At 44.8% G+C, this 24,917-nt stretch overlaps 2 protein-coding genes across 5 annotated transcripts in view; both read right to left on the bottom strand.

The window, feature by feature from the left end:
* Positions 1-330: 330 nt before the first annotated feature.
* Positions 331-3,113, bottom strand: OLFML3 (olfactomedin like 3). Its single transcript, XM_016223388.2, has 3 exons — positions 2,902-3,113; positions 1,952-2,234; positions 331-1,607 (listed from the first exon to the last, which is right to left on the bottom strand). Exons 1-3 carry the CDS (start codon positions 3,013-3,015, stop codon positions 787-789), a joined length of 1,218 nt encoding a protein of 405 aa, XP_016078874.1. The 5' UTR covers positions 3,016-3,113; the 3' UTR covers positions 331-786.
* Positions 3,114-4,728: 1,615 nt separating this feature from the next.
* HIPK1 (homeodomain interacting protein kinase 1) overlaps positions 4,729-24,917 on the bottom strand; it is a 41,075-nt gene continuing 20,886 nt past the window's right edge. The window contains exons 6-16 of one of the 4 annotated variants that reach the window (XM_087827798.1): positions 24,566-24,750; positions 24,079-24,241; positions 22,872-23,097; positions 19,106-19,227; positions 18,066-18,200; positions 15,402-15,544; positions 14,812-14,994; positions 14,126-14,332; positions 12,276-12,517; positions 10,493-10,623; positions 4,729-9,436 (exon numbers count right to left, since the gene is read on the bottom strand). In XM_087827798.1, coding sequence (XP_087683924.1) covers positions 8,948-9,436; positions 10,493-10,623; positions 12,276-12,517; positions 14,126-14,332; positions 14,812-14,994; positions 15,402-15,544; positions 18,066-18,200; positions 19,106-19,227; positions 22,872-23,097; positions 24,079-24,241; positions 24,566-24,750 — 2,226 coding nt within the window. In that variant the 3' untranslated portion in view covers positions 4,729-8,947. Of the gene's footprint in view, positions 9,437-9,705; positions 9,826-10,492; positions 10,624-12,275; positions 12,518-14,125; positions 14,333-14,811; positions 14,995-15,401; positions 15,545-18,065; positions 18,201-19,105; positions 19,228-22,871; positions 23,098-24,078; positions 24,242-24,565; positions 24,751-24,917 lie in introns of those variants that run through there. The other 3 variants (XM_087827799.1, XM_087827801.1, XM_087827800.1) reach the window with 3 other exon arrangements.

The following is a 24,917-nucleotide window of genomic DNA, read 5'->3' as shown; positions in this document are numbered from 1 at the left end:
CTGGAATTGGAAGCTCTGCCCCTGGGCAGTCTCGTGGCCAAGGGCACAGTGCCACGGGTCGCTCTGGGAGGGCCGCTGAGGATGAGGTGGGTATGGAGAAGGCCTCTGCCCAGCCTCCTGAAGTGGCGGGAAGCAGGGATTCTGCAGCTTCCCGGGGTGGGAAGGCTCCTCGCAGTAAAATCTGTAACTCGAGAAGCTCCTTCTCCCTGGGCCAGGGAACCCAGCCAGGTCCCTAATGCAGCCGAAGGAGTGGGGATGGGGTGGAGGGGGAAACAGAGGGTCATGGGGTGAAATACGATCTGAGGGCTGCCCCAAAAAGACACAGGCGAGGAGGGGTGGATTTTCCTTTTAATGCAAAACGTTTCAGTACAAAACGAGGTGGAGAGAGTCCCATTCTTTAGGGCACTGAAGGGAGAGAGGGCAGAGTTGAAAGTCTCCCCCTAGTCCTGTCTCCTCTGCCTCACACCGAGGCAAGAAGTGCTCTGTTGCCTCTCACTGGGGTGGCGCCCATTCAAGGGTCAGAGCTCTGGGCCTGGGTCATCTTTGGCCTGAAATTTGTTGACATGGGGCAGGAAAGGAGTGAACCCTTAGGGTTTTCTCTCTTTTAGCTCTAAAAGGGTTAATCAAGATCCAGAGTCCCGTATGAAATGAAGGGGCCATGGGAACTTGGCTTCCATTGGCTAAAAAAGATGAGATTTGAACTACAACTTGCCCACGATCGGAGACTGAGGAACAGGAAACTGAGTGGGGAGGTGAGGCGAGATGAGGGACCCGTCAGGCCGCTCCTCAGCCTTCCTCCTCCTTCTGCCTCATCTCCAGCTTGTAGACAATCTGGTAGCCATCGTCCCAGGCGTAGAGCTGGCGCTCTCGGGGGTTATAGCGGAGGCTGGCGTGGGCACCGTATCGGCGGGGGAAGTAAGGGAGCGCTGCCCTTTCAGGGCTCAGGGTGCCGCTGGCATCAAATGAGCATTGGATGCGGGCCCGACTGGCAGGGCGTGTGTTATAGACGACGTACAGGGTCCCGCAGATGACAAAGGCAGCCTCGGCGTTCTCTCTGGGACACGACGTGTCCCACTGCTGCTCCGTGTCCAGGGTCTGTGGGTCTAACTTGGCCAAACACAAGTGCCTGTCATCCTCCCGGGTGGCATAGACAGCCCAGAGGCCCTCCTCGTCGGCTGCCAGGTCAATGTAGGTGTCTGACGTCAGCCCGTACGGGGGGATCAGACCCTCCGCCGGGAACACTGAGCTATCCACCACTGTCCGGTTTGCCAGGTGGAATTTGATGAGCTGCAAAGTGTTCTCCAGCTCCCCACCCCCTCCAGGTCCTCCAGGCGGCCTCCGGGCATAATAAAGAAAGCCCCCATATACCAGGTGCCCTGTGCCTACCCAGGGGAAGGGGACCCGGATGCGGGAAGCTTTCCGGGCAGCCATGGCCAGGGTGAAGTCACGCAGCCTTGGGAAGACAAAGGTTGTGTCATTTTGTGTCCCATCCAACACGTAGATCTTTTCTGTGGGTCCCAGTGGGTCCTTGGTCCACAGACCAGCGGGGCCCCCAAACCGCTTCAGGATCTTCATGGATCTCACCTGAGAGATGGTGTAGCTACAGTCTGTGGGGAAGGAGGAAAGCGCAAGACAAAGGTAATACGGGCAAGAGTTAGGTGCCCAACGCAGGAATCCCCACCCCAGGGTGGCCACTGGAGAGCAGTGTGCATTTGCCCGGTGGGAGCCTCCACTGCTACGGAGGATTGGGGAAAGGTCCCCAGAAACCCTCCTTGATGGACCTGTCACTACAGAGTCCAGAAGATACAGCCACAGTGGGCGGGACCAAGGAGAAAAAAGGGGAACCATGGTAGGCAGTTCAGTGTCCCCAGCAGAGCTGACTCCTCCCTATGGGCTGAGGACAGGTAAGTACCCAGGTTCTCAGTCAGGGGCCTGCCTCCAGGTCGCTTACCTGTCACCATATCATATTTCTCATTCCTTCTACCCTTGCCTTTGGTCCCAGGGCCTCCGGTCACCTTCTCAACTTCTTCACAGGGTAGAGCTGGGTTCTGGGTCTCCAGATAGTCAACCTCCCGCTCCAGACGGTCCACTCTCCCCGCGATGGTGTCCGCCTCGGTTCGGAGGGCCTCCCGCTCCTTCTCGGCCACCTCCAGCAGCGGCAGCATCTTGTTCTTGAAGTCCCGCAGCTCAGCAGCATGCCGGCTGCTCTGGTCCTGGCACTGGGCCAGCCGCTCCTGGAGGGATGGGGGAGGGGGAGGGCTGCAGGGTGACAGCTCCCAGGCAGGGAGAGGCCTAACCAGGGAGTGAGGAACGGGGAAGAGCACACACTCAGCCAGGCAGCAACATCCCTTTCAACCTCCACGGAACGGAAACCAGATGTTCAGAGACGCCAAAGTGCAGAAAGCCTGGCTCGGATTCACCTAGAAGCTGCCCCGCTGCAGGTCCCCCAGCCCGCCTTCTCTGTGAGCAGGGCCACTGAGTCACAGAGCCTCTAGGCAGTCTAGGTGCATGGGGGGAGGGGGGTCTCTGCTCCATTACACAGTTCTCCTGGGATCAAGATGCTGCAGACTTCAACGTGTTAAAAAGGCAGAGTTCTCTGGGCACTTCCAACTTCAACAGAATCATCAGCTTGTCCTGAGACGCGTCCCCACAATCCCAGCTCTCACGCCCACTCTGTCCCTCTATCCCATCTAATCCTGGGGGTAAAACTCCAAGGTCTGAATAGTTCCGTGTACGTGGGGAAGAGAGCTTACAATTTTGAGGATCTTCTTGAAAGATGGGGTTTTTCTGTAGGTTCTTACAGAGCCCTGTCTTGTGATCCCTCGATGCCTGACAAACTGGGTGAACCAACCGAAAATGTGCCACCCTGCCAGGTGGGGCCAGGAGAGAGGAGTCACTCACCTCTAAGGCGACTAGTCGGCGTTCCATGTACTCCACAAGGTGGTGCTGCTGTCCTTGAAGGGGTCCCGACCAGGACAACAGGAGCAGGGTGAGGAGGGGGGTCCAGGGTCCCATGGCAGCGGGAGAGCGGGGCCAGAGTAGAAGTGTGCAGTCCTGAGCTGGCGGCCTCTGCCACCGGAGCCCACGGGGCGAGCTCTGGAGGCGGGGTGGGGGCGGGCCTTCCCTTTCTGGATCTCGGTTCTCTCTCACTTCTCTGGAATGCTGTCAGGCCCTTTAGGGCCCCTACCCCCTCCTTTCTGCCTGGACTGATCAAACACAGATGGCCCCGCTGCAGAGCAGCCAGAAGCCTTAACCACCTCCGGCCTAGGCTGTAGGCTCCCCGGGCGAGGAGATGGAAACCCTGGGGCAGAGCCTTTGGGCAGTCACCCAGGAAAAGGAGCTAGCTGGGGGAGGCCCCAGAGAAAACTCAGCAAACTCTAGTCCCAGGTTTTAGAAGGCTTCCAGCACTGACATAAGAAATATGCTTCATTAATCCTTCCCTTTCCCACTAATAATAGCACGGGCTGTTTTCTGCCTGGTTCAGTGGAAGCTGGAAGCCGAAGGGGTGAAGTTTGTGGGGAAGAGGTGGGGGAAAAAGGCCACTGTGGTCGTATTACCTTTTTCCATAGCTCACTGGCGCCATCTAGTGCTACACGCCAGGTACTATCTCAGGATTAATAGGGAAACCAAAGCATAGACTTCAGCTTCATATGGAATTTTCCACAAAGCAAGCCAAGCACACTGAATTTATAGGAGTTGTCATCATTAAAATGCAGATTTCCCCACAGACTACCCAAGTACTTATAGGACTACCCCAATCTCTCTCTGATTTAGCCCAAAGAGAACATAACTGAAACAAAAACAATTTGAAAAACAAAAAACAAACAAAAAGAGGTCATCAAGAAGTCAGTCAATTCTTGGTTAACTGGAAGCATGATTGACAGCAGGGCCTTCCTATATGGCTTTCCTTTGCCTGAAAGCTTTGAGGTATATTCTCTTAACTGGGGAGTGTTCAGGAAGTTCACACTAATTTTACATTCATTTACTCAGGAAGAAAACCTGAAAAATATGTATGTGCAGTCTAAATCAATATAAATATATTCTGACTTCCCTACTTATGGAAGAGGACTACTGATCATTTCTCTTGGTTGTGGTTCAAAAGGGTGCTTCTAAATGTTTCTCAACTAGGTGTTCCTACATCCCAAGTATGATTGCAGGAGCCCCATGAATTAAGGACAACTGAATGGTTAACTGGGCCTGAAACCCATGTGCCAAAAGGAGTCAAATGAATGTAGCATTTATTCAGAGACCTGCAGTGATTAATCCACACAAATCTCTAATTCTTTATCTGGAGAAATTTTACTCACTTCAGAATGAAGAGAAAGCTGATCAGAAGTGCTCCTTCTCTAAAAAGGACCTTGCTTCTAGCTGCAGCTTGCACGGAGGGAAAATAGCATCGTCTGTGGTGATTATTTCTATTCTGCTACTTTAGATGTCAGGTGGAACACGCTAGGAAACGATGTTTAATTAGCCTGTGTCAGAAGTTTCTGCCTCCTGGAAAGGGCCAGATCTGGATGATTACGTTTGGGCCCTGGAGCCTCAGGCTTAGAAAATAAATGTACCCTTCCAATGCCCATTCGCTTCCATTGTGGTCTGTATGAAAGATGAATCTGTCTCTAATATATAATTTGTCTACTGATTTTAAGGTGTATTTAGTTAGCACCTCCAAAGATGCCATGTGAGGACCCCCTTTGTACCCTTGTAACAAAGGTCCAAAACAGCCTCATGAATCAGAAAATTTACCCATTTTATTGATGCATCGCAACTGCTCTACATTTTACCATATTATGTAGAAAATACTGAAAATACAAGCTACTTTGTAAAACCAAAGACAAACATTGAATCCAAAGATAAACTATGTTTTACACAATGGACCCTTTTCCCATAGTTAGTATTAAATTTTAAATATCTATTTATTTCGTTAAAATGATTATTTTACATACTCCCTAAGTACATCTGCATTACAAACATAGCTCAGTAATTCTCAGAAACTGTTGCTAGAGGCTTGTTGTAAAAGGAAGCGCACAACCAGAAAAGGGAGAAAGCAAAAGAAGTTTAAATCGCACACAATAACTAGCATATCAAATACACTGAATAAAGTTGGAATTCCATTGCAATATCGAGGATTCAAAGCAGAAATACTAACATTACATATAATGTACATATAATGTACTGCTACATGTAGTGAGATTATTTTTCAAGCTGAATCAAAACCACACATTATATAAAGTTTAGCAACAAACAACCAAGTAGACATGCTGCACCATCCATCAGATAAAAACAAAATCAAAAGAGGAAGCAGGCTTGGGCCATTCCTGTTGCTGGGAGGCAATTTCATTTCCTAACTTAAAACAGACCATCCTAACCAGTGGGTTTTTGCATAATAATGCTGCATAAAACACACAGGGCTGTGCTTGCCTGCCCGGGCAGTCAGGGTTATAGCCCCTTGCTGGAGGATGATGGATGGCCAGACTGTCTGAAATGGAGTTCTTGTTCCCGGGGCTGGTATTTTAGCCGAGCACTGACCTCTTGGGAGCTATTAAAAACTCGGGAGTGTCCTGATGAACGTAAGCCTAGAGCAGCTGTACTTAACCCTTACCCACAGCCTCTTTCAACCTAAAGGGGAGAAGCTGGAAATGCAACTCCTGAGAGGGCTCGAAGCCTTAACCTGGTCTGAGGCCAGGCCACTATGATCCAGGCCAGCTGCTCACTAAATTCACGGGCATCCCCCATCCTGTCAGGGCCAGGGACGGCAAGCCCCAGGGACAGAATCGAAAGCCACATTGAGCACATACACATTCAGCAGACACAGGTGGGTTTTTACCTTGGTAAATCCGAAATGCCAATTTACAGACTAAGACCGAAAATCTCTAAAATCCTTAAAGCCACACAATGCTAATAAGGTGATTAAGGTAACAATACAAGCTCTTGGTACTGTCTTTTCCCTGCATCTTAAATGGCATCTACCTACTGGACTGGGGGCAGGAGCAGAGAGTTTTCTGGTTGTTTTTCCTGCATCTCGTTTCTTACAAAAAACAATTGCTACCCCTTGTAGAGGAAAGAAAAGGAACAAAAAATGCTTCCATTAGAAACCAGATCTGCCTTTGAGCAAGAAAATCAGAATGTGCTTGGCAAAAAGGAGACACAAAGACCACACGCACTGACCAGAACACTATAACACACCAGTGACAGAAACTATACTAACTGCTTGGGTATCTTGACCAGTAGAGTGCTGAAACACAACTCAATATAATTTAAAAATATACAGAAAACGCCGACATGTTCCTGGAAGGCTGCACTGACCCACTTGCCCCATCCTGGGAGCCTTTACTCCTTGCAAAGAAAAAACTCCAAATACCTTGACAGCTCCTCGGTGTTTGACCCGGGGCAGAGCCGCTGCCCGGGCTCCATGAAATCTCCCATCTCCATCCTGCACCTCCTTGACACCCTCTCCACAAAGAACCAGTCCTAGACGTATCCCTCCACTATGTCGTTTTCAGTTCAGATGGAACACTTCTGCATCTCAGGGTTAACCTTCCTCCCCAAAATCTCTTACGGCAGGAACATCACCATCCGCAGTACCCTCTACTTGACCCAGATCCATGCAGGAGCCGAGAGTACAAGGACAATTTCACAGTTTGAAGGGCCCCCAGAACATGCAAGTTGTTAAAAACAAACCTCAAAAGCCCAGTGACTCAACAGGCTCTGGTTCCTTCTTGGTATTGTTCACTGGCTAAGCAACCTTTCTGTGAGTTCCCTGCCACTAGTGGCATCACAAACTCCTCGTAGTATGGGGACGTGGTAAGCAATACAACAGGCTCTTTGGTATAAACACATCTGTTATGTGTTTTTACAACAAGCAAATATTTTACTAGGAATGTCAACTATCTGCAGGAAGGACTGCCACATGGGAAAAGGAAAAAAATCTCATTCTCAAAGTGATTGCACATACTTTTTAAAAAAGAAAAAACTGCATGTTAAATACTGGCTCGACTCCTCTCCCGCTTCCCGGGTGCTCGCAGCAGCAGGCAGCACAGTGAGCCGCGGGGAAGAGGCCTCCGTGAGAGCTCGGCTGAGACGCCGAAATGGAAGGGGGCGGGGTGGCAGCAAAGGGGGAAAGCTGCTGTTTTTATTTTTCGTTGTCGGCAGGGAAAGTGAGAACCACGCATTTACACAACACGGCTACTAATCCTGTTCTGATGAATCCCAGTGAACAGCTTAGGGTCCACGGGGGCTTGCTGGTCCATCCTAAGGCAAGCTCACTGTAAACTCTATAACCACTACAGCATCATATAAGGCACTACAATAAGGGAGGAGAGGGGAGAAGGGGACACACGGAACTCCTCGCCAGACACACCTGTGCAAAACAACTCCAAGGGTCTCCTCTCCTCGCAGGCGCCCCGCGCTCTCAGCACTACAGTAATATGCTCTAACAGAACTGCAATTAGGTCACATACATTCCGACAAGTATCAGTTCATTTTGGTTTAAATACAATGGAGACACCAATCCCATCTCCGGGGTAACACTGGAGGATCAGATACACACTAAATGCACAATTCAAGTGTAATCACTACACATCTGATTACAAATAACATCTTGGGTTAGCAGGAAAAATTGCTTGTTATATTTTTCTAATCAATATGTACATATTTAATTATGCAAAATATTAAAACACCACCATTACAAAACTTCTAAAATATTTTTAAATTCAGTAATAAATTTTTAAAATATTTTTTGCAATTCCTACATGCACTTATTGTATAAGTCTTAATAAGAGAGCATTCAGTTTGCTGCTGGCATACAAAGGAAGCTACTCTAAAGTATAAAAGCTATACACAATGTTCTGATCTGGTTTCAGATTCTTTAGCTTTCCCCCCAAATAAATCACAGAGAACAGAAGGGAGAGGGGAGGCGAGGAGAAAAAGAGGTGTATTATTGAAAATTCATACTAATCTTTAGGCAAAGCTCATCAATGCCAGTATAGCATAATACAAAGAGATTTTGCATATAATAAAACCACCACCACCATACAATAACAACCACCTTCATGGCTTTTCCATAATAAAATTTAAGCTGAATCAGAGAAGGACTTTTCAGAAAATAATCTTAAAAGAACGTATGGTGCTTCTTTAAAAAGAATGCCTGGTGTTTTGTGTTCTTATGGCAGGTATGGATTCTCGCACTAGGTTGCCAGCAAATGGTGAGCTGCCTTTTTAACACTACTTTGTAATAAACACAGAGTAACTGAGAGAATCCCAACAGCAATACAGAGCAGTACACAACCAGCTTTGCAAAAATAACGATTGCCCATTAGGTATAATGTGACATAAAAACAAAATTAAAACACTGTAAGTTTAAATATCTCATAAACAAAAGTAAAATTCTGAGGAAAAGTGCCTGATAGTAAAATAAGGACTTGTGAGAGCTGCTCTTAAAATAAGCAATTAAATCTTGGTTTTTAAACAAGCAAAAAGTAATGATTGCTCTTTTCTCACTTACTACCAATTTCAAGTCCTTCTATCAGCATTTTTCCTCTGACCAGCAACTACAATAAAACCAAGTTAAATAACAAGGGGCTTCACTTGTTTTAAAAGTATTTATAGAAATAAAGTCAGAAAGAGAAAATATTTTTCAAAGGGTAACTTCAGAGTGATCTCTCTTCCTTGGTAACTGCAGAGGATGGGCATCTGAACTCTTCCAAATACCAAGACTGCTGTCACAGAAATAAAGAATTAAAAACAGGGTGGACTTGGGAGACTACAACAATGCAGTCAACACTGAGACAGGTTCCCCAGAGAAAAACCTTCTACGCCAGCGGGCCCCTGCAGAGCAAGTGGCTGGCTAAGGAGTTTCAAGGAGAGTAAGGGAGGAGCTCATCATAGCCCATTCTGGAGAACTCAGGGCCAAGAAGGGCAGCCACGGCCCCTCCTGCCTCAAGCTCACCAACTACAAGTAGGAATACTGACTGATCTTGGTAGGACTCAGTGGGTATCCAGTGTAAATTGCTGAGCCTCGGGACGACCCAATGTAGGACTGGGTGGCAAACTGGTGTTGGTACTGAGCAGGGGCCACACTGGCAGAGGTGAGGAGGCTGGGCCCCACACTGACAGGGACCTGGTGCACCAGAGTGCTGGGGTGGGTGCTATAGGCTGCAGCATGCCTGGAGGAGCCCTGGGGGGAGAAGAGATGAGCAATGGAGCTGGTGGAGCCCAGGGCAGCAGCAGAGGTGGGGGCGGCATACGTATACAGGTGAGGCTGGCTTGGCAAGTGGGCAGGGGCTGGGGCCAGGTGTGGGTGCCCCGTCGAGTGTATTGGGCTGCCATGCTGGAAGGCGTAGGGGGCTTGGGAGAGCGGGGCCACAAACGCCTGCTGCCTGCGGGGGGCAGGGTTGCTGCTTCTCTCCTGCGAGGTTGGAGCTGACGATGACTGCTGGTTCTGGAAGGAGGAAGAAGGGAGTAAGGAACCTCGCGGCCACCCTGGTCCTGAGGGCCGAGGTTCTAACTTACACTGCCTCTGGGCTGCCAGAGCACAGACGTTACCAGGCAGGTGACGCTGTCAGAAGGCAGTCGTTCAGCCCTCTGCCTCTTGGCAGCGCAGACCCTAACCCAGCCCAGGCAGCAGCGATTTGCTCTTGAGCAAGACAGAGGAAAGGGGGGGGGAATCAGGAGCTCAGAGGGTTACCCACGCCTGCAAGTTAGTAACTGTTGGCTCAACTCACCCTATTCTGGCGTCAGGGAATCTGAATGTTTCCTAACCTTTCTTTCTTGGCAATGTTTCCTTTTGCTCTCCTCTAAGTTCTTCATGTCCCTCTTGAATTGTGGAGCCTAAAACACATGCACTAACTCGAACTTACGTTTGCGCTTCCATGTGTGCTCACACATGCACGCGCGCACACACACACACAGTTACACCCTCATATGTACACTTTCTCACTACTAGTAAGCATCACACAAGTGCCAGAACTTGAGCTGAAGAAGAGTGAACACAAACAGAATAGTGACCCTCCCCACCCCATCAGAGGATCAGATGGTAGGGAAAAGCCCCCAATCCCGGACTCACACATATAGGACTAGAGCCGGCTGACTAAGAGGCCAGAAAGCTTTTCCCTGTTTCTTGCCTCAAGTAAACAGTGTGAGGTTATTTATGATCTGGGAGATAAAGCAAGAGAATCTGGCCTCAAAGCATGCAGTGGTGCAGAACCAGACACAGCCTCAAGCACCTTAGGCTCTTTCTACATTCCAGACATTTCTCTAATCTCCCAGGACAGCCCAGACGGTCTGATGGAAAACCTGGGATGTGCATCCTGCACACACTCATACAGGGAGAAAGAGACAGCACGTGCGGATCTGACGCGGGCCGCAGGACACCAAACCGTCTGACACAAAAGGAGCTTCATTGGGCTTTATTCAGCAGTCCAGCCAGAAGCGGGGTTCTCCAGAGAGTAACAACAGGGGGCGCCCCAAACAGAAGCCAGCAGCCCCTCGCGCTTACCTGGCTGAGGTTGAGTGGCTGTGCTGCGCTGGTCCCCCCACGCTGTGCTCGATACCCGGTGGGGGTGAGACAGCATCCAGATGACTGTCCACTCACCGAGGCCACTGGCTTGGTCTTGGTGCTCAGGAGACCTACAAGAGAGCCGGGCATTCAGGAGGTACGAGGAGACATCTGCTCAGAACCACAGGCTAAATTATGGCATCATACAGTATAATCAACCACGTTTGTATGAGCTTTGCAGGAGTAAAGGTTTCAGGTTTATTTTATTTCCTGAATTACATTTACACCGGAACAGGAACCGTATCACCCATTTCCTTTCTGTCGTGCTACAAAAATCATAAATGACCTCCATCATGTTCACTGCAGTAAATACTCTCTAATCTCCTGCATGTACAGGGTACTACTGAAATACAGACACAGTGAGGCGCAGTTCCTACCACCGGGGAGCCCAGTTTTAGGTAGGAGGGGAGTAAATAGGAGTAGAAATGACAACGGGAAGCTGAGTAAGGTATTGGTAATACTCAGGACATTTAAGTATGAAAAGGGTTTAAAGGAAGGCAAGATTACATGATGCTGGGCACTCGCTATCTTCAAGTTCTAAGAAACTGCAGGGCAGTTGCATAAGCAAATCAATTTTCAACGTTTTGCATCCTTCTGCGCTCCCACTAGGAAACTGGAGTAGTTATTCAGTGACTTGTGGAGCAGCCTGTATTTTTTGCACCCAACAGTGAACAGAGCGCCTAATATTCTTGCTCAGATGCCTAGCATGGGAAGTTCTGTTTTGTCAGCAATGGACAGGTGTCTACACTTAACACAATATCCTCAAATCAGAATCCTGTTCATATCTCTGGCAGTAACATAATTAATAGTAAAACACTAATTCACACAAGTACGAAACAAACAGCTATACTGACACCAGGAATGCATGCTCCCCTCCTCCAGTGTGTCAGTTTCCATGGAAAACAGCTGCCCAGTCAAAGACTATACATCCTGGGCCCCCTGCCTCTGGGTGGGGCCACGTGATGGGTTTTCACTATTTCCAGAGTAAAGAGGTTCAGAAATGTGTGTGCCTCCCTCAAACTTTCTTTTTTCCTTCTGACTGGATGCTGAGGGGGCCAAGGCTCTGATCCTTAACTCACTGCAGGCTTACCCACCAGAAACACTTGTACTGGGAAGTCATGAGTAAGAAGTAAACTTCCGTTGTGTCAAGCCAGGGAAATCTGGGGCTTGGTGCTGCAGTGAGCAACCAATAACTAAACCTAGGAGCCTAGGCCCAGCATCTGACGGAGCAAAAAAGATGGAATCTGGCTGATAATAAAGCCCACAACAGTATCACTGCCATAACATTGGAGAGAAAAGATCTAAAGTACAACCTATTGTTTTCCAAAAATACTTTTGCCGTCATTTTTAATATTATCGGTTCCCGTCCACTTTCGGATTGTCAAAATCATATTACCTGCGGCCAAAAAACAAAAACAAGCATTGCTTGCTAATGTTTTTAGTGCTCCACCATATCACATATGTCTTGCTAAACTTCTCCCATCTACAGTAAGTGTATTTGTGAGACTAAAAATTCATTTTTATATTAATCCAAGTAAAATAAATACAGGAAAATAAACTGATGGCCAAGATTAATTTTACAACACAAGGAAATAATTTCTGAATTAAGGAATCTTTAAGAAAATCTATGCCACTGGTCTCTACCACTGGCATAAGTACATCATAGCAAACTGAAGGATCCACACCTCAAAAGAGAATTCACCTCCAGTTGGGAGACACTCACCCGAGGCCTGAGTCGCTACAGTGCAGTCACCAAGCTGAGTTTTCAGTGGAGGCACAATGATGGTGCGGGTGCCCGAACTGTCCCCCACGCCTCTGCTGGGCCCCTCCAGAAGGGGCCCGCTATTGCCCCGGAGAGCACTCAGGGTCTCAGTGGAATATGGGCTGCTCAGGGAAGAGTCGGAGTCCGGAGAGTCATTGACAGTGACGTAGCTGATGACATTGGACCTTGCCTTCAGGCCAGAGCTGAGGAGAAGAAAGTTCCTGAAAATTCAACCCCTTTCTAGCAATGTTTCTTTGATGGTCTCTGGTCCTCCCATGGTAATGATGATAATGATGATGACAATGACAATGACAATAATAACAGTAGCAGCAGCAGATGTCTGAGTGCCTATTATGCATCAGGCACTAATTCTTACACTCTACATACAACTCACTGAATCCCTGAAACACTTCTATGAAGTAGATACCATTATCAATATTTTGCAGATGAGGAAACTGAGGTACAGGGAGACTAAGACACTTGACCGAGGGCACACAAGTGATGAGACAGGACTCAGACAAGGACAGAGTGAGTCCAGAGTGCACGCCTCTAACAACTACTCCACACCGCCTCCGAGCCATGCCCACTCCGTTATTTCAACAGTATTCCTCAGGCACCGCTTTTCTTCCATCTCACCCTGACCAACTAATGGTTCCTTATATCCAATCAAACTACTCTCCATACATTTATTTTTTTAAAGTTCCTTCACAAACCACTCACACCTTACTAACTTTAGTTTCTCATTTTTCTAACAGACTTAGCTCCTGTCAAAGCAATCCTACTGGTGACATAACTTTTTGTCACTACTAGGACCCTTCTGCTCACTGGAAAGTTTACTTTATCTCTTCCCCAAATCAGTTCAATGACCACTTTCAGAACCTAGTTCCGAAAGTTTACTTATCATTTGTAAATACCATTTTGTAATTGCAAATACCATTTTGTGAATAGCCCTTTTGAAGTAGTTCGTTCTAAAATTACTCTTTCAAGTTCATTTAAACTTCACTTATATATATATATATATATATATATATATATATATATATATATATGAATGACTCTGTAAAGTCTCCGAAGTTACCTTCACGTGTGATCCTCAAGTAGAAGAAGAGTTACTCCCTCTTCTCTATGTCTAACACTAGAAGCCCAAGAACACAACCCAGGCCAACAGAAGCAACCAACTGCAGCACGTTCGCACCAAGAGAGGCACGTCACAGTTCTTAAATATATCCCCCAGTCCTAGTTAACTGCCCAGTTAAGGACTTGGACCAAGGTGCTGGGATAAGAGGAAATAATCTGATACTTAAATTCTTAATCTTTCAGACCATTTGGCAAAGGAGGAAAGAGAAGGAAGCTCTATTTAAATTCTGCCTCTTCCAAAGAGGCCTTTTGAGAGTAAGAAATTACAGGAGTTTCAAATAACCTCCTATCTACTGACTCATTCCCATTAACTGCTGTTTATATGCTTCTGTTGCAAATCTGTTTTCAGACTCTACAGCCCCTTCAGGGCAGGGGATCATGTCTGTGGAACCACGTGCAGTGCCAGTCAGTGCAGCCCAACAGCGTAACCAGAAGTACTATTCTATCCAGCGTGTCTGAAAGGCCGGTTTGACTGATGACCATGTAAAATGTCACAGAAAACCTGACAACGCTGTTACGGAAGCGAGTGTTTGGGCTCGCTCATCCACAGCCATGCTTCCAAAACCTCTTTTTAGCCCTCCTTGCATAGCCCACGCTGGGCCACCTTCCTGAAGCCGACAGTCTAAGGCCAAGGACAGCAGCCACGGAGCCAGGGAGCCCCTCGCCCATCTCACCTGTCAGGCTTGTACTTGTTGTCCTCTTCCTCATCGGTGTCACTGCGGATGGTGATGACACTCACAGGAGGGCTGGGAGTATCTGGAATGATGATTGGCTGATGCTGATCTTGGACAGGGACCAGGGAATTGTAGGAAGACGTGCTGCGGAGGGGGCTGCTCCCAACCAGAGAATAGACTTGAGAAGGCAGAACATCCAGAGACGACCTGCAGGAAAAGGTTGTACGAAGGACCATTCAGTTCTTGGCGCCCCAAACAATATAGCTTTTCCCCAAAGCTCTCGCCAATTTGCTCTTTGACTCCTTTTTACCTAATCATTAAGCCAACACACTTAAGTATAAAAGTTCCAACAAAAAAGAAACTAACCACTCTAGCCAGGGTCTCCAGGACAAGAACACCAAAATACAATGTAAACCTGACTCTTGTATGCCCCTTACCCCACGGTGAACTTCCACTCTGTAGTGGGCAGAAAATAAAAACAGCAGCATAAAGAAGGCCAGAGTTCAAGTGGCAGCAGAGACACGGGCTCAGCACAGCCAGGACACACCTGGTGTGCACGCCCACATGAAGGGCTGGCTCCTTGGACTGGCAGCCACTTGCTCCCTCAATCAAACTGTCTGTGCCACAGCACGCTGCGTGCCGGGCAACTCTCTCCCCAGTTAACTCTCAGCTCTAGAGAGACGCACTTAGAAGAGACTGGAGCAGACTGCTTGTTCTTCTTTGAAGGCAGGGAACTGGACTGTTGTTGTCTGACAACATGGGCAACACCGACGTTCAGGGGCTGCGCAGTGGCCAGTGTCACGTGGCTGGTGAGCAGGGACGGCGGCTGCATGACAGTGCTGTACTGGCTGCCGTGCGAGTGGGCATTCCTGTGTCAATGGGAGGAAGTGGAGACAAGTGAGTGCCCAAAGCACTGGCAAACCAGGGCCAAAGAGTTGTTAACAGCAATTCAAACAACCCCAAAGAGCTGCATTTTATTTGTCATGTAACACGTGGACAAGACTTTAGGTTTTCACTGTATGGTTTATAATTGCATACCACTCTTTAAACCTGAAATACATGATTCCTGAGCTTAGAACCGATTACTTTCCTGTATTCAAAGTTTGCTTATAACCCCACCTCCTAACCAGATATGGGTTCTCTTCTTAAAGGAATTCAAACAGAGATCATTTTCTCCTTTCCTTTATTTTCTTCCCATCTCACCAAATCACCAAGTGCCCCTGCCCTATGGGATCTGCCCCTGCCAATCTCCCAAAAAGGAACACAGGGCACTTGCCTCCAGTCTGCGAGCTGCTGGCCACCGCCCATGGCCTCTGGAATCACTGCCGTGGGCTGGACAGAGTTGTGCAGAGCTACCCCAGGCAACTGTTGCCAAGTTGAAGGCAGGAGAATTTGTTGGGTTCCTCCGGGCCAAGCCTGCTGCAGAGAAACACACAGAAAGATCCAGACTGGACTCATTCTTGGCTTTTCCTTTTGTTTTTTAGATGAAAGAAAAACTCACATCTTAAAAGAAGCTGCTTGTAGATTGTTAACTTGCAGAGATTAAAAAAGAAAGGTCAGGGGGCTCAAGGTTACAAGTCTTATGTTTAGGGACAGAGCATGCTGCTTTTTCTTGGTCACCTCCACAGCCTGACCAAGTCCTGTGGTTAAGAGACTCTACCATACTCTAGAGTAAAGGAGCCTGAAGGTTCAGAGGTAAGCTCTAGTTAAATGCTGGAGTATCATTTTTGCAAAGATTAAAAGAATACACATCCCTAGAGTGTAAGACAGCTTCCTTGAGATTTAAAATAGGAATTTAAATTTGAGTGCCAATCAGATAAGACATCAGGTCAATTAAACCCATAAAACAAAGGGGAGAACTGTTCCTCTTTAAAAGGGTATATAACTTGGAAAATGGAGCCAGATGTGGATGACCGAAGGCCAAAATCCTCTGGCAAACAAGCTCGTGCCAGCAAGAGAAAGCTAACTTCACCATTTAACAGAATTTTAAAATAAGGCAATAAGTAAAATATTTATGAAACAGATGCAGAGAGCACTGCATTTTGTTTTATAGTTACCTAAAACATTTGTTTCATGTATTGTTTGTAGAAACATATTTCAACATAAAACTAATCACTACAAGAAAATATGTCATTTCTAGTTTTTCACAAGCCACGACACTTGCAATGAATAGCAACGAATATGTTTTCTGTACTTCTCACAGAAATTCTGGCACTTTCTAAAAAAATACGAACAGACGTGAAAGTTTCCCTTTTAAACCTAAAGTCTACAGTATAATCACCTATGGTGCTTAGGTACCTATGGTTCTGTTTCTTGGACTTCAAACTGCAAGGCCACCAGACACTGTTTTAAAAGTATTTCTGCAAGTAACAGATCCACTTGTTACAAATATTGGTTCCAAACAAGAAGGCTTCAAAGCAGAGAAACTGCAAGCACGTCTGCCACCATAAGCAGAATTTCAAACAAAAAACAAAACCAAACAAAACAAAAAACAAGAGAAGTATGTTAAGTCACACCATGCGTCTTTCCATAAGCCACACCTGCACAAGACAAAGCATGTAGTTTAATACAGAGCAAGAAATAGCATTCCAACGGGAGTAGAAATCGGGCGTTCCAAGCGACGAAACTGTTTTGACGGGAAGGACAGAAATATGCAAAGCTTAGCGAATGGCCAGTGCAAACTTAAGAGAAGCAGCAAAGCAGAAGTGTCAGCTAACATTCCCACCTCAACAGTCAGGGTGAGCAATCAAGACCAGGGGCTGGGATAAATGGAGCCAGAAATAGATCTGACTTCCTTGCACCCAGATGTTATGCTTATGATAAAATTAATCAGGAGGTGGCAAAGACTTTTAAACTGAAAACCAAACAAATTCCAACCACCAAAGTATGTTTCTAGAAGTGTTTTCACTCACACGAGTCCTTGAGAAACAACAAGAGAAACTGAGAGCCTCTTTGTAGGATATAGAAATATGAGGACTCATAGTGTCGGTTAGGTTTTTAAATGCTCGCCTACTTTTAAATTTCAAATAATAAAATGCTGGGTGTCCAGTAAACAATTCTAACTCCCCCAAATAAACCAAAACACATCCAAAAATAACTCTTAAAGTTACAAACCCTGAAATATTCTTCAAAGTCCTATTTGTCCTTCCATTCTCTCAGGCCCACACCCCTGCTGCACTCGGTAACTCTTCGCAGAACTTTCAGTAACAAATATTGTATTTGCAGTTTTCATCCATATTTTCACCTTTGTATAAAGACCTATTTGTAAAATAATTTCTCCATAAACCCCTAAAAATGAGTTCACCTTTCATTTCAATCAACAAATGTGATCTAAAGGGATTCTAAAGGGACCATCTTTAAATGGAAAATACAAGCTGCCACTGGTCATGAGTGGCAAAAGAGTTATCTTCATGTGTTCAGCTGATGAAGCAATAAATTAGGAGCATCTTAAACGTTTCCATATAGCCCAAGTTTTAGAAGTTTAAAACAGCAAGTAAAGAAGGAAACTAACTTGCTAAGGAGTTCAAATTTGGGCCATCTGGGTGCCTGCAGCAGAGCCAAACTAAAGCTCTTTCTTTCCTTCTCAGGGATCGGAGGGTAAAAGGGGAGGAATAGTGTCAAAGCTCTTCTGAGGCCACACCAAGAGCTTTTATCACACTAGGCTGGCAAAGAAGAGTCGGGGGCCTGGCTCCTGAGAGCCACACTGAGTCAAAGGTGCTCCAGCAAATGTCAGGAAGGAAAACAACAGGACATTAAAGATGCAGCAAGAACACAGCTGCAAGACAGCACATGCTTCCATGCCCTCTGCAGAGACCAAGTTGAATTTTTTTTAAAAAAATGAGAAAACCAGAAGAAAATGAAACAAAAATGAAGAGGAAAAAATAAAAAAAGAAAGAAACCAAAGAAACTCCGTTAGTAACAATCAAGAGAGGGGAATTACCAGTACAGCAGCGGTCTGTTCAACCAGCGCCGGCCGGCCGGCTGCGCAGCTCAGAGTAAAGGGTACCGCGTACTGTGGTGTGATGGTGGCTACTTGAGGGTGGAGAGTTGCGACCATTAGTGGTGTACAGCTTCCCTGAAACGTAGATGAGGCAGGTGAGTGAAACAAACACGGAGGCAGGGTATCTGGATTCAGAAGGGTTCTCATTGCCCCCCGTTATTACCAACAATGAGCAGTAATTTCCTATCACCTCGAATGCACATACCGAACACAACCTTCCCCTTCAACTGTGCACAGCATGGGCCCACTAGGCCCCATGTCAATGGCCTAAAGTAAACAAGTATAATAATCCTTCTTGGGCCAGATTCAGAGGGTGGGTTCTACAAGACTCAGTTCACAAAGACAGGTACTAAGAAGTCCAACTAACAAATCAGGGGTTGAGATTTCAGAATGTCCCAAGTCATGGGCCATAAACATTTACACATAGAATGGAAATCGGAAAATATAGTATCTCGCTTATATGAACACTTAATGATTTTCTTAGTCATATGTTCCATGGCAGGTACAGATTCCGAGCTTTTTACAGGCCAGTGAAACACAGGAATAAAGGAATGTAATGCTAGAGGGGGCATCCTGATGTGACCCAGCCTCACAAGAGGGATGAAATTCTGAAAGAGGGGACCAAAGGGGACACTCGGGGAGCAAAAGAGGAACTTTTCATTTTTAGAATCAAAATGTTTACCTGTGTACTGTACCTCTGAAAGCACCCACATAAAAAATTAACTTCATCTCACAAAACTAGAGTAGATTTACTCAAAAGACAATTTCTGGAGGGCGTGCTATCTGTCCCTACGAGTCTAAGGAAGAGTTGGCAGAGGTGGGATGAGCACACCGTTCCATCAGAGGTTTCACTTTAAGGCCACTGAATCATGACCAAGAAAGATCTTATACTCAAAGCAAATCAGTTTTCTAGGAGAAAAATCTCTGATTCTTGATAGTGCTTCAGCAACACAGAGTGTCCCAGTGGCTCTGGCTCTTACCTGCGTGAGAACCCCCGACTGTATCTGCAGAGGCTGAGCAGCGGGCGCCTGGGGGACAATGGGCACAGCGTTATCCATCCTCACAGGGAATCCAGAATGCTTTGCTGTTGCCTGCAGTCCAGCTGTAGAAAACACCACCACAGTTAAACTACTCTGCTAGGTCTGGGTGTTGTTTAATCCACCACGTAAGGTTTTAGTTCTAGACACTTAAGACAAAGTAGTTTCATAAAAGTCTGGGGATTTAAGAAGAGAGAGGCATGGTCCCTTCAGGTGGGATTAATGAAAAGATGTCTGATACAGAGAGGGCTGATTTAAGGGAATTCTGATTTTGCTTTTTCATCCTACAAAACTTAAAACACAACACCCATCCCATTCCCATTAACAAACAGTGTAGGCAAAACCAAAAAAACCTCCACTTAGCAAATTACATTCAACTTTTAATCCACTAGGGGGAGAAAACGTGATTTTTAAATGTAACCTATTAAAAAAGCAAAGACTTAAATATAATTATAACTTTGGGTTAAATCAGATAAGAAAATATGAAAAGCTCAATAATTTATCAAGTAAATTACCCTTTTTAAAGAGTATTATACCACCGAATTCACAAATTAGTCAAATATTTTTTCTTTACCCAATATGTGAATTAGGATAAAAATATTTAAAAGGTAGATATGTGTCTTACAGAAACACTTTTTTCTCCTTATTTTAGACACTTGCCTGTCACTGACAGAGCTCTAACAAGGGCTTCCTGCAGTCTGGACAGCCAGGAAAGTCAGAAGAACTCTGGGCTGCCTTAAAGCAGTGCCACGTCTCCTTTATCTTTCTATTCATTACACTCTGGGCACAAACGCTGACTAATAGGAGCATCTCATTCTGGGGAAAAGAGGGACTTAGGATCGCTTTCCCTTTGCTGAGAATCAAGAAGAGCCTTCGCAGTTTTTTCCAAACCTACCCTATCAAAACTTTTGGTGTAGAGAACTTAAGTTTCTATCAGTCCTCTAACTCATTGATGCCTTCGGTTTTGTTAGGTAAGAACACAAACATTTTAATTAGATACTCCATCAGTGATGCTTTAAGCTATCACCAATCATTTCTCTCAATATTGCTATGGAGGTAGCAAATGAGCAGAACTCATAAACTCTAATACTGTTGCTTACAGCAAGTTGTTCCATTTCTCATTTCAGCAATTTACAAGTAATTTACTAACAAACTGTCCTAGAGAAAAACAAACATAATGTACAAAATAAGAGATGAGTAAAATCATAATTAAGACATTCTAATAACTTTTTAAGTGCTCCTTATATAAAAATAAAAAGTAACAAATCCAGATACCCAGATAAAAATAATCTACCACTCAATCTTCCTAAGGCAATGCTATCTAATAAGAAAGCTAAGCAGCATTAAAATTCTTGTCTACATTCCCAGGACACATGGCTAACTGCAAAACAATGTTAATGGAACAGCTTCCTACAAATTAATAGAAAGGAAAGAGGCAAAATTTAGGGAGAAATGTTCACTTATAGAAGCTCGTCTGTGTCCCAGGATGATGAAATAAAAGAGGAAAAAATTACAGAATAAGTTTTCACTGAGCAAAATGTGTATCTATTTTAGTCACCCAGAATAGTATAGAAAGAAGTATTTACAGTACTGGCCTACAACTGACTCTAAGTATTGCTATCGTAATTCAGGCTAAGACACAGCAGTCAAGCTAGTTTCAGGGAACCCCAAGTGGAAATGAGGAAATTAACAAAAGGCAACACTTTTGGAAGGTTCTTTCCTGAACTAAGGAGGATTAAAATTTTGTTTGTGTCTTGCTTTTGTTGAACACAGCCCTTTACATAAAAAACCATGGAAGTTTGGAAAGAAGAGTAACACTGTCTAATTTCTGAGGGTCTGTTTCTCCTCTAAATATAGGCATTTTGTAAAAGAGCAGATGGTGAAAGAAAAGTAAACAACCTGGAATAAATAGAACTGTTGGGCAGAAATCAGCATATGGCTGTGGCTCGCAAACCAACTGACAACTCTACAGCTATGTGAGTTTAAAATGCTAAAAGGCCGTATAGAATAATACTCCAGAAAACATACGCTATGAACCCACTGCCTGGGTTCAGATTGTGGTTCTATCACTAACCAGTTACAAAAATCGGGCAGAAGGGGGCATCGTGACCCACTTTCTCATCTATAAACTGGGCATAATGACATCACCCACTTCCTAGGGTTGATGGTGAGAATGAATTAGTACATGTAACAGCATTCAGGACATTAAGTGGCCTGTAGTAATGCGTATCAGCTTTCACCATCACTGTTACCTTCATTAAGAAACTCTCTTTCATTTGGAAATTTTAAAATTTGCTCTAGCTCCTCAGGTGATTTAGACTCGCTAAACAGGAAAACACTTTCCAAAGCTTATACTTCTCTAATTATGTCAAAGGGGGTTATACCACTTTAGCCCTGTACCACTACAGCTGGCATTTTGTTTTGTTAGAGGAACTAAAAAGGTCGTGTACCTCATCTCTTAAATGTCATCTGGGGAGAAGCAAAAAACTCAGGAGTCCCACACCTGAACACTGAAGCTCACTTTGGAAAAGTGAGGGGCAGGGAGCGGCTATTTGCTCAGTTCAGTTGAAGAATCACTGAATATGTAACCACCCAAAGGACAGAATTTACTACTATGAAGCATACGTAGAAAATAATTCAGTAAGCGAGGCTAAATTTGCATTTACGGATATTGAATCTGCTCCTCCGCTCTCCCCGGGGTTTCTCCCAGGTTTACATCACTATGGCTCTCCTCTCCTCCCGGGAATCTCTCAGTCTCCCCTAGCCCCTCTTTGCCTTCTGCTTGCTCCGACTCTGTCAGAAACCAAAGGAAACAGTCATAGTCAATGAGTACCTGAAGTAAAAAGATAAAAATGCTTCTATGGAGAGTGCTATGAGAAGCCTGACCTCTGGTTTATCCTACGGGGTACTGACATTAACTTTCTAATGGGAAACTCATATCCTTTAAAAAACTTTACCTTCTAAATAGCTCACCAGATCAATAAGCACATTTTCCCGTATTTCAGAAAAAAGGAACTTAACAGGCTGAATTACAGAACCACAATGGGAAAGTGGGAAAGGATGGGAATGTGAGAATTACAGTCTTATTGCGACATGTGGGGTTAGAGCGCCTTCTTCAGCTAGTCTACTCCTGTTGAAGGCGTTTGTAGGGACAGGATAAGCTGAAGCAGACAATCTTAACGCCCTCCCCACACAAGTTCCTCAGCTTGTAGAATCTTCCAGTGCCATAAATAAGAATGTTTATTTATAAATGTAACTTAAGAGGTTTCCACATTCTTAAACATGATTTTTACACTTTATAATGAAATTACCTTTTATTTGGAACACTCTCATTTTATTTTATAATGGAATGATATAGGAAATAAGATTCAATATATAGCAATTGTATTTACAAGTTTTTTCAAGATTATATATTCTGCATATTGAGATACAGCCTTATACAAGATTTATGACATTGATACAAGGCCTCAATGGGCAAGAAAACTGAAATCAGGTAGTTCAAATAAGGAAACGTGAATTTAACTCCTGTAATGTGTCAGATAGCATCATAATTAGATAAAATAAAAAAGGGTAAATCTACTTTGTTAATTTCCATTCTCTTTATAATCAGAAACAGTTTAAGCTTGCCAAAGACCAAAACTAGTAAGGATCTGCCTAAAGCAGGTAGGTCTGACATAATACCATATGATACAGGAGCTTCCCCACTTACTTTGAAAAGCAGGTGGACATACTATAAAGGTTTGTTGGAATGGATCTGTCTGAGTGCAAATCTGGGTGGTTCCCGGCTGCAAGGAAACGCCCTGCTGGGCGACTCCAGGAACTGGTGCTGCAGATGATGGGTACAAAGCCGACTGGTAGTTCAGCAGTGAGACGTCTGAATTAGCCAGAGAAAGGGTAGCAGCTGCTGCAGTAGAACTGGACGCTAACACACTGGCCTAAAACCAAAAGGATTAGAGTTGTATGCTGGTACAGAGATATCAGTATTTTTATACACGCAGAACCTATCCAGAAAAGCTTAAAACAGTTTTAAAATGTAATTCTGTCTTTGAAATAAATAAATCTCTGCTTAATAAATTTTCTCAGTCTCTAAATTTAAGGCATATTATAAGGCTGAATAAGAAACAAAGAATAAAAAATAGGCCCTGACTGGGAGGCTCAGTTGGTTGGAGAGCCATCCCGTGCACCAAACGGTTTTGGGTTCGATTCCCATCAGGGCATAGAGCTAGGTTTCCGGTTCAATCTCCAGTAGGCAACCGATTGATGTTTCTCTCTCTCTTCCTCTCTTTCTAAAATCTATAAACATCCTCAGGTGAGGATGAAAAAAATTTAAAAAAAATTGGTCCTGTACTGGTTCAGGCTATATGCTGGATGTGAGATTCTACCAGATATCATTTAAAAAGTAGACCTAGCTAAGAAATCAGGAAGCTGACATCTTCAGGAATAAACTTAAATGTAAATATCACTGTTTAGCAAACAAATGCAAAACCACTCAGAGTTAATTATTGGAAACACCCAACAGAACTCATAGAAATAGGAATCTAATGTACAGCATATAAAAAAATTGGAAACGCCTTTCAGTACACGTAATGAGACATATAAAGTCCTTCCAACAGAGAAAGAGTTATTTGGCTAAAGTCAGCACAACTAGCAGCAGTAAGTAGTACAATAGCCAGGCTCCATTTATTTGACAATTCTCAGACTGAGGGCATGGAAGAGGCCTTTCTATTTCATTTCTGTCAGCACATGACTGATAGGTATTATTGGTCTACCCTGTCTAGCGTCACTTTTGCCAAGTAGAAAATTCTTAAGAAGCAAAACGCCCAGCAAAGCTAAGACTGGCTTTTTTGCCTCACCCTGTACTCTTCCTCGTTCCTACCCCGCCAAAGTCTGCAGTGCCAAAGTCGCTCTGGGAGTACCTGATTGTGCACTGTATTCAGCTGGTTGCTGAAGCTCATCGTTAGGTTTGTGCTTGTATTTGGGGCAACGTGCGTCGTGAAGGGACTCTTGATCTGACTCACTGTATCATACATGTGAACCCTCCGCTTGCAGATCTCCATGTTCTGGAAACAAGACTTAACACTGAAAAGAGAAATGAAAGATTCATTGAAATGAACGCTGAGATTAAACACAAGAAAATAACTCAAGACGAATATGGACCAGTGTCCCTCTTCCCCCAGCCCTCAAGGATTTTCAGATCAAATAAATAAGAGTTTTTATTACCACAGAGAAAAAATATATATCTGATTTTTAATTTCATAATTTTTCAATGAGAAAGAAAAGCATCAGTGGGCCAAACATGTAAGCCCCAAGTTGCTGCTCACGTGGTACTTCTATTTACCTATACGATGGTAACACAACAGATGACCACATCATGGTAAAATGCCCAAACCATACCATACTCACTGATTGCTATGTGGGAAATCCAGAAGGTGAGTCATCGTTACAAACTGATGGTTCAGAGTTTTCAGAGGAGTAATTCTCTTATCTGCATCAATTGTTAGCATTTTTTTTAACAGATCAATGTATTCTCTTCGATCCGCCTTCTCTGCCAACATGTCTGTTCCTTCTAAGTCTGTGGACATATTCACCTTTCGAGGAAATTTTAGAAATATTACACTCTGTTACTTAACCTTTAATGCTGCCACTAACTTTCTGCTTTCTCTCCAAACTACATATAGTACTCAAAAGAAAAACCTGAGAAAATTATTTTTATTACAGTCAAATCATTTTCACAGGTGGACGCTCTTCTTATTCT

Source organism: Miniopterus natalensis, chromosome 19 (genome assembly GCF_054644295.1).
Source record: "Miniopterus natalensis isolate mMinNat1 chromosome 19, mMinNat1.hap1, whole genome shotgun sequence".
NCBI lineage: Eukaryota > Metazoa > Chordata > Mammalia > Chiroptera > Miniopteridae > Miniopterus > Miniopterus natalensis.
This window is presented reverse-complemented; position numbering and strand designations above follow the sequence as displayed.